The sequence below is a fragment of the Salvia hispanica genome, chromosome 4 (genome assembly GCF_023119035.1).
Source record: "Salvia hispanica cultivar TCC Black 2014 chromosome 4, UniMelb_Shisp_WGS_1.0, whole genome shotgun sequence".
Classification (NCBI taxonomy): Eukaryota; Viridiplantae; Streptophyta; class Magnoliopsida; order Lamiales; family Lamiaceae; genus Salvia; species Salvia hispanica.
Window position 1 is genome coordinate 47,148,259 of NC_062968.1, and position 9,365 is coordinate 47,157,623.

The following is a 9,365-nucleotide window of genomic DNA, read 5'->3' on the forward strand; positions in this document are numbered from 1 at the left end:
GAACACTATTATAAAAGAGAGAATATATCCGCCTTGAATAGATACTGAAAGCAGTTGAAATGTTGAATAACATAAGGTGACGAATTATTTTTAAACAGGTTATAATCGATATGCATTTTCTTCAATAATAAAGAAAGTTGTAAATGGGCCTACTTTTGAAAGGATATGAACTCAAGCCTCTTATCAACTGGGCCTAGTCTTTGATTCAAATATACAAATCCTTACCATTGATCAGGCAGAAAATATATTACATATTACACACATACAACCTCAATTGGATCCTATAAAAATTGTGCAGTGTTCAATCCGAGTAACTGGATTGATCATATATATAAATACAAAAATTCGTGAAAAAGACTGCAAAACTTTTCAAGGAATACAACACCGAAAACGTAACATCATTCTATCTTCTCTATGATCTCCAACCTGGTTTTTCTTTTCCAGCCTTTCATGGTTGCCACCAGGTTGATAAGCCCCACTATTTGACTCTTACTATATTCCTGCACAATCAAAAGCATATATAAGATTCATCAGACCCATTTAGTTAGACTCATAATAAGCTAAGATATTATACCGGATGAGCACGCGACCAGTGGACATACTCGGTTTCTGGAAGGTAGTATGCCTGCGTATAAAGTGACAACGGCTAAGTGGTTGGAAACTCAACACAGATATATCTATATTTGTATCTATATTTAAAGGATAAATATATCTGTCAACCTTGATGAAAGTTTCTACTATCTGCAATTTTGGCTGTACATCAATTGAGACAAAATGCTTTAGGCCATTTATTAGAACCTGGAAGAGGAGTAGTCCAAATCAAATAAGGAAAACAAACCATAAATCGTATCATGGAAGTGGGAAGTAAAATGGTACCTGAAGATCCAGTGACATGAGTGCCCGTCCTTCATCAGTACACCTCTTCACCCTAGATAGGCCCTCGATCAGAGTTTCAGCAACATTTTCAACTCCATATTCTAGGAGGAGATCTTGAACCTGGTATAGAACCGACATCAGTGACTTTGCATATCCACATGGATACGAGAAATATACTAGAGTTTCCATTTTGATTTTAGGCAGCAGTAGTGAATGATTTGAAATTCATTACCTCTTGCCGAATACCCCCGTGAGCAATCCTTGTTTTGTAGTGCTTAAATTCACCCAATAATAAATCAACATACCTAATAACATGAGGTATACCAATTAATTTTTCAACCACAGTGAAAGCACATGAATGCACATAGCTGATCATGCTCAGAAATACAGAAAATCAATAAGTTCAAGTTCAATGTGGAAAGACATATCTATCGAAAATTTAACTGAATTTGCAAAATCTTTACAATGTATTATAGCACTGCATTAGGAGATAGCTATAATGATTAACGAATTAAATCTGTCATCCAATTCCTTCTAATGCTTCAGTAATTAGTTTGATTGTTCCTTGAAAAAGTAACCAACTGCGTTATGCTGTGGTCATTCATATTCATTCTTAATCCTGTCTCACTTCTTCATTCAGAATGGTTCATCGTGTTATCTCCATATATATAATGACCAGCTAGTGATCTTCAGATACTGTTAATATTTATAATATGCAACCCAATAAATAATTGTACTGTTTCTTTTTCTTGAATATTTACAGGTGCACTCTTCAGGTTTGGCATTTGCTCTGTGGAGGTATTCACTTTGACATATAATATAGGATTAACACATTTATCATTCCTTTCATATGACTATTATATCAGTAGATAGTAATATATACTGTAAAAATCATAATCTCTTATTCTAACAAAGTAACTGATGTTCATGGATCCACAACGTAGAACGTTAAAGATATTGCTTGCGTTGAGAAAACTTACCCATTATGCTCCATTCCAAGCTCTTTCACCTCCCATTTAGAACTGGCAATACGATCAGCATACCTGCTCAAACCATCATCCAATAAATACCACTATTATATTGCTATGCAACACTAAAGCTGCTGCCATAACAGAGGAAACATATCCTACATGAGATAGACAATCGATGTTTTTAACATATAACAGCACTGCCAAAGATGAGATAGGTTTAAGAGTTAAGAGCAAAATATGCAGGACAGAAGAATGTTGCAGCACAACCAAAGCAAGCCATTACTTTTTTTCCCTTCATAACAGCAATAATCACTCTTCCAGTGCAAACAATGCTGTAGTTATAGGATTTAAAAAAATAAATAGATCTTCTAAGACTTTTTTTGAACTAAAACCAGAATAAGAAACATAAGACAAAAAGATACACTATCTTGAGATGAGGAATGTGAGATCAGAGATATTTGATGTTTTATAAGATGTATTAGAAATTTCATTGACCAGCTTAGGGATATCTAACAAACAATTAAAATAAATTAGATGACCACTTTAAAGTATAAGATCTGTCTTTTCTTTGTCTCACCCATTGATATGCAGTAGCGATTTTGCCGTTGTTCTATGAATGAGCTGAGTAAGATCAGGCACAGCATCAACCTGGAAAAGATGGGGCAGTCAGCCCACATCAAACAACACTGTTCTGGGCACGAAACTAAAAACTACAGAGGCTATGTATTATCGTGTTCTGAATGGTATAGTTTCATAATGATGATAGAAACAACTAGTGAAAGATACGAGTAAGCAAGAATGGAGAAACCAAACTATTGCATTCTGAAATAAATACACATATCAGTGGGTACCTAATGGAGTCGAATACTACCCCAAATAATTTTGCAAAACATACCATGTGAAAATAGAAGTCCTCCACTAGTGCTCCATATTTGCGTGGAAGCATCGACGGCAGATGCGTTTTGGATCTATGCAATAATTGAGCAACAAGAGATATAGTGTCAGCCCCAGCACATCTTTCCTGCAGCATTATGTCAATGCAATTACTCACATATTAGTCAAAAATACAACTCCAAAAAGTACTTTTACAGTAAAATCATGTGTCAAAGGGATCTTTTAGCATAGTAGTTTACAGATCACAAAAATAGTAATGTGGTCATAACCAAGTCATGCATGTGGAGGAATGTTTGTACAAGATTACTGTTGAGCAGACAAACAGGCCAGGAACCTTGCAAATCAACATATTGGTTTAACATCTCCTTTGAGCCTAGACCTTTAGTTGGGCAACATATGATTAAGCTTCGAGATTTAGTGCGGAAAGGAGAATAGGTGACGCATAAGAACATGCTTTATTTCACTACAATTTAATCTAAGAGACTTGTTGCCCTCCTAAAGTAGTAAAATAATCAATGGAAACATGACAGCACTCCATTGGCATTATACCTTCAGTCCGAAAGACGAATGATTCACGTGACTGGGAGGACTGGTAGGGGTAACATCCACATGTGTTAATGATGGATTTGAAGATGTTGATACTGGTTGATGTTTTATCCACTGGTCACACTCTTGTGAAATTCTTGCTATTGCAGTCTTTACCTTGTCTGAGGAAAATAACAGCAAATTTGTTCAGGAGAAGCCACCTATTGCAAACATGCCGAAAAACCTGTCCTGTTTGGAAGATAATTGTAATATAATTTTCTATCAAATGCAAAAGAAGAAATAAAAAACTTACGAGGAATAGAACCATTGGTGCGTTTAGCAATAGTTGGAGTATTATGCTCACAGAATGTCTCAAACACAAAGTAGAAAAAGATCTCAAACAATTGGCAAATTCCCTGTGAAACATAATAAAATACAATTACTAGAAAAGCCTAAGATAAGAACCAGGGCAAAAAACATTGAGGCATAGACATCACTATAAATATGTAAGTAAAAGGAGCATTTTGCTGATATAAGTAACTATCAGCAGAGGAGCCTACCTTATACAACTCAACATTGACAATCTCTAATTTCTGCATCAACCGTGCGTATTTGTCCATCGATCTGATTCAGCAAATAGAGCTTAATGTTTATATGGGAACCACAGCATTTTATACACATAATTGAAGAACTTAGATCTTTACCTCAGGACGCTAAGGGAGGATCCTGTTTGTGCCATCGAATCATCCTTGTTCCCACGTAACGAGCTATGCCTTGAATGACCGGGTTTGGTAATACGACTCGGAAGCTGACTATCTTCATCAATAAAATCTGCATGGAGATCCTCATTTTCTTCTTCAGGGATAGTCCCATTAACATGGTTTGCGTCAAAGTCAAAGGAAGATTTAGTTTGCCTGGGTATCATATTAGTATTTTCTGATCCTTGTGTGGCCAAATCGTTGGACTGGAAGGAGTTGGAATGCTCCTCAGAACTGCCACTCACTTTTGGCAAAAACAGCTTGCCATTTTCAAGCCAATATGAAAATCCACCCTTCTTTGACCCACTAGCTACTCCAACTGTTTTACTGTCATGTAGCAATTTTGCACGGGGAGAACAGACAGATGAAACAAGGAGAGCTGCTCCATCACCAACTAATCCTGGAAAACTAACTACTTGGACTGTGTCTGGTGGCAAAATCTGCCAAGTTTCCCTCTCCAGGACCATCTTTAAGGCCTGGAAAGCAAATAATGATCCTAAGTCTCAAGTTTCCATCCTACATTTCCTTTCTATTTCAAAATACACATGGTAAAAGTTTATCAGCTTACTTCAACGCTATATTTTTCACATTCATATCAAATTAGCATGAATTCAGTTTTGACCTTTCTATTTCTATTCGAAAAGGCAATCCTGTATGTTTGCAACTATCACATGTTTGCGCTGATGGTGAATATAGATTTTGCATGAATGCTTCTAACCAAACACGTTTTAGTCATAATTGTGACAAGATGAAAGATTCAAAAAATCATTGAAGCATGACAAACAGTACGGTATTCCTGCGGATATGCTCTCACTCGTAGAGTTGGACTTACGTAAATACTCTGACGATGGAATGCAACAAAATAGCCTTCGCAAATGGATTTAACCTTCTGGCGAAACTCAATAGCCTCAGTCCCACAAAAAGCTTCCCCAGCCAAAATGAATATACTTAGATCTTCATAGTTTCTTAAGAATTGATGAATGCTAGTAGAAGAAGCTGCTGAAGATGAAAGCAAAACTGATATACGGCTTGTGATAAGCTGCCAGAGGTTCCTACATCCTCTTTGTAAGGCAAGTGAAACACACGTCACAGCATCTTTTCGCAGAAAGAACCATGGGGACCCGCTACTTGATGCTTCACTTCCATCATCTCTTCCCCCGTCAGTTGGATGATCGTTGAGTATAGGGCCATGGGTTCCTTCAGTATCTGTTACAGATGCCGAACTTACTTCCACTGATGACAAACGAGATCCTCTCTCAGTTGATGCAGTAACTGAGCCTTCTTCTGCCAGAAAAGTAGAAGAAACTTTTTGGGCAGTACTCTCAGAGACCCCAGATAGCATACCATGTTCATCACCACTTGGGTTATGGCATGATGACACCTGTCACAAAGAATAGGGCATCTAAAATGTCAATGTTTCACTAACACTTTCAATTCTATTGAAAAAAATATCAAATAATATAAAAGAATATAGTGGAGAGTGGCTATTTACTTTGTCTTCAAGTTTGAAGTTGATAATTATGTAGTAAGAGCACATCAGCTTAAAGAGAACAGCTAGTGTTGCTTGTAAACACTGCCTAAACTTTGACTCTGGTATTTGGGTGCACAAATCACTGTATGTCAACCTGGAAAAATTAAAATACAGCCAAGAAAAGCATTATATTACATCATTTAAGCATAAAACTGAGTAAAATAAACCCCTAGGCAAAATATATCCAACTCCAAATCACATGATGAGATTGACTCACCTGGTAATTTGGGGATTGGGATTTTCAACGTCCTGCAATTCAAGCAATTTGTGTCAGCCATATAAGAACTTTTAATGTTTTATGAAAGTATGCAACTCAATCATTGTATTTGAGGGTGTTTAAAATAAGGCTCCTATAAACAACAGTGATTCAGATGCATGCTTCTTTTGGCATATACCATGGTGTTTTTGGAAAGTTACATAAAAGTACACTTGATCAGATTAGCAGTCTGGTAATGCAGCTAAGATGCCTTGATGTTACCCATGCTTCAAGCACACCCAATACAGTTTATTATGAATAATACGGGTGCAGCCTATCTATCTTTTTCTTCAGAATTATACATTTGATGGAATCAGTTCCTCTAAATAGTTAACAACAAAGGATGAATTTTTCTCAAAAATAGTTACCAGTATACTAAACAATTATCTTCCGAATCATTTCAATTTTGTTAGGCATATATATAATTCATTATGTTCCAAAAAAAATTTAAATAAAATCAATAATAGTACTCCGTACTTTACAATTTTAATTGATTACTTATGTCATAAAAGAAATTAGTAATCTGAAATTATTGCCAATAATAAAAAAAATTGAAACTAATTTTAATATATTAATTGTTTTAGCTCAAAGGGCATAACAAACCCATTGGGTTTGGACGTACTGACAGTTCTCTCAACTTTACGAAGGGTGATTCCGTTGGGGACCGTGATCTTGATATCAAGACATTTCATAGGAATGAAAATGCATATACCAATGATCATTTGTTCCTATCCCATTCGATCATATCAATCACCTCCTTACTTGAACAACAAGCAATTAGATTCTCATGAAAATAATTTTCTTGCCTCTTGCAGAATGGTCTTCAAGGCTGAGTGACTTTCAGAGAGAACCTCCTGCATGAAGAAGCTCTGTATTTTTTCAGCTAGACCAGGAACATCACCAATTAAAGCATATGCATCAATCACCTGCCGAATTCAGAAAACAAATCAAACTTTATTTTACACTCAAGCATATGGTAAATGAGTGTTTGTTCATGCCATGAACTTGAGAACAACAGTACATATGATGATCAGGATACCAGATTTATTTGTCAGCTATGTCAGGAAATATGTAAAGATTAAAACAATTATTAATTTCAGACCCTATTCATTTAGATGGACAATAATTCATAACATGATTTCACTGAATGCTATGGGTCATGGGATGAATTACTTAAATGGTAATAGCTACTACCACTTGACATATTAAAACAAATTTCGCATTTCTATCGAAAGTGAGCATGGAGTATGCTCTTCTGTAAAACTTATGATCTTAATTTTGTCTTTTTTATCGTGAATATGACTTAGGGATGCTTTGTCATCATCAACCAATAATGAAAAGAAAAGAAAAGAATGTGCATCATAACAGATAAAGATGACCAACGGATATATATTTCAACATAAAATCAGGAATTATGAATAATATGTATTCATATATAACAATAGTAATCTACAAACATGAGGAAGCAATTAGGACTTTATGACTAGCTCTTCATATTATGTAAAGCTGATCTGGAACTAACAGTGAGATAGCCATCCTCTTTGAAGTCCTGGCACACTTCTAATAGAAGTGAATCCAACTTCTGAAGAGTCTTCCCCAACCAAACCTGCACCATATTAGTTACTTAATCATTGTCCAATTAAATGAAACCCGAGACATAAAACAATAATAATAATAATAATAACAATAATAATAATACTACTATATTATTAAAATAAAAGCAGAACATTATCACACTGTAAGAAACTATAGAAGTTAACCAAAGATATACATAAATATACACATAAAGAAGAAGCACAAACACCAACGATGAATAAATAAAAAGCATGTTTCTTTTATGTATTTGCATGTTCAGTTCACCTCAACATAAAGGCTCATCTCTTGCACAGCCCAAAGGTCTGATAAACTATCTAAAAGTTGTAAATACTCTGGCAGTACTTGGAAAGCCTGAGAATGTGAAGGTAAGCATTTAGAAAGAATATTCATGAATACCAAAATATGCATACGAAGCAAAATTAACAGCAGAAGATGATGAAAAAAACAAATAAAGAACTGAAAACTCCTCTATAATCATAATGCAAAGTTATTAGCACCTCTTCGCCCATTCTGCAATAATGAAAGAGGACACAAGGTGACAACCTTGGCTTTCCAGGGAAACTATCATCTGAAGATGTTCAATAATCCTAATTTCAAATATGGAACTTCGGGGAAATGGGAAAAAAAAAAAAAGAAGGCATCCACTTGTTTTCCACATCTTACAGACTTGAGCAGTTTAGCACAGACAACCATTAAAGTATGAGTTCAGCAATGCTAATCAGATCTATCAGCAAGTTCAAAAAGTTACACTACTCTGTAATCACTTGCAGTTAAATGGCAAAAATTCACCTGCTTACCATGCAGATAACATTTGCAATCTTCAAGTCCTTCTCCAACTCTCGGACCAGATTCATCCCATTTACTGAAACAAGTATATTACCATAATGTAGGAATTCAGACCCGGGGATAAAAAAACGAAAACAAAGAAAAAAGGGAAATTTACAGAAAAAAAATTAATATCAGCAAAAAAAATAAACAGGACCACAACGGGTGTTGATGTTATGTTAAACAAATAAAAGGGTAAAAACATAGCATGCATAAATTTAAAAAAAAATAGGTCAGATGAAGAATGAGACCTGTTCCTCAAAATATGCTGGTTCATTTTCTTCAGAGGGGATTTGCTCTAAAATGTGTCTAACAGGATCAAACTCCTGAAAAACAATATATACCCTTAGGTTTCAAATTTTCGGGTTTGTAGATAAAATATAAATAGATACAGCAAATAGCATCTACCGTAATAGTAACTTTAAAAAATATAAATGTTATCACGGTTGAGTAGAAAAAGGAACATATTAGTAAGAAAAACAAAAAGATGCACTTCCATTTCCCAAAGTTAAAAACAATTTGGAAAAACGCCACAATCATCTTGAATAGCTTTCCTCTATGAATTTAAATTTAGTCCCCCCTCCATTTGAAAACCAAAGATTATTTACCATAGACTGTAGTTCTAAAACCTTATTTCATGTAAATAGTTAAATACTCATTGATGTTGTTTTATTCACAATAAGAAAAAACTAATCTGCTTAAGGAGTAATTTTTTAACCCCGTTGTTTTTTTAATCTTATTTACTTTATATATTGAGACACAAAAAATTTTGATGCCACTAAAGAAAGAGCAAACAACCTCCTCATAAAATTTCCCTTTTCAAGCTCATCTAGAGCTTGACCTTGAAATTTCCCCCATCTATGAAACTCAGTCCATCAGAGCTTGAAAAAAATTTTGCTTTGATGGGAGGTAGTCCAGCAAGAACCCGGGCCAAGGGTGCAGCTGCTGCTGCTCGTCTGGGAAACCTTTTTGCAAAAAAAAATTTTCATTTTAAAGTCAGCAACAACTCGGAGAATTTCAACAATTTAATAGATACTAGTAAAAAAACAAAAGGATATAGTTATTGAAATGTCACTACCTCGGGACGATCGGATGGGGAAGGTAGGAGGCCAATTGAGCGCGCGGAGCGAACT

The 9,365-nt window shown here is 35.2% G+C and overlaps 1 protein-coding gene across 1 annotated transcript; it reads right to left on the bottom strand.

The window, feature by feature from the left end:
- Nucleotides 1-180: 180 nt before the first annotated feature.
- On the bottom strand, nucleotides 181-7,836 carry LOC125224351 (syndetin-like). Its single transcript, XM_048127736.1, has 18 exons — nucleotides 7,672-7,836; nucleotides 7,334-7,417; nucleotides 6,618-6,737; nucleotides 5,773-5,804; nucleotides 5,517-5,649; nucleotides 4,857-5,405; nucleotides 3,971-4,500; nucleotides 3,827-3,890; nucleotides 3,580-3,682; nucleotides 3,291-3,448; nucleotides 2,743-2,868; nucleotides 2,425-2,495; nucleotides 1,857-1,919; nucleotides 1,109-1,181; nucleotides 877-996; nucleotides 721-798; nucleotides 575-625; nucleotides 181-500 (listed from the first exon to the last, which is right to left on the bottom strand). The coding sequence occupies exons 1-18, from the start codon at nucleotides 7,813-7,815 to the stop codon at nucleotides 399-401; spliced, it is 2,601 nt and encodes an 866-aa protein (XP_047983693.1). The 5' UTR covers nucleotides 7,816-7,836; the 3' UTR covers nucleotides 181-398.
- Between the last annotated feature and the right edge of the window lie 1,529 nt (nucleotides 7,837-9,365).

What these genes read in the sequence shown, in the direction of transcription:
- LOC125224351 (XM_048127736.1), bottom strand. Translation starts at nt 7,815, where the DNA reads ATGCATATTTTGGTATTCATGAATATTCTTTCTAAATGCTTACCTTCA. An exon ending in ACTTCAAACTTGAAGACAAA is followed by an intron (nt 5,406 to 5,516) that starts GTAAATAGCCAC and finishes TCTTTGTGACAG; the next exon opens with GTGTCATCATGCCATAACCC. An exon ending in TCCATCGTCAGAGTATTTAC is followed by an intron (nt 4,501 to 4,856) that starts GTAAGTCCAACT and finishes TTTGCTTTCCAG; the next exon opens with GCCTTAAAGATGGTCCTGGA.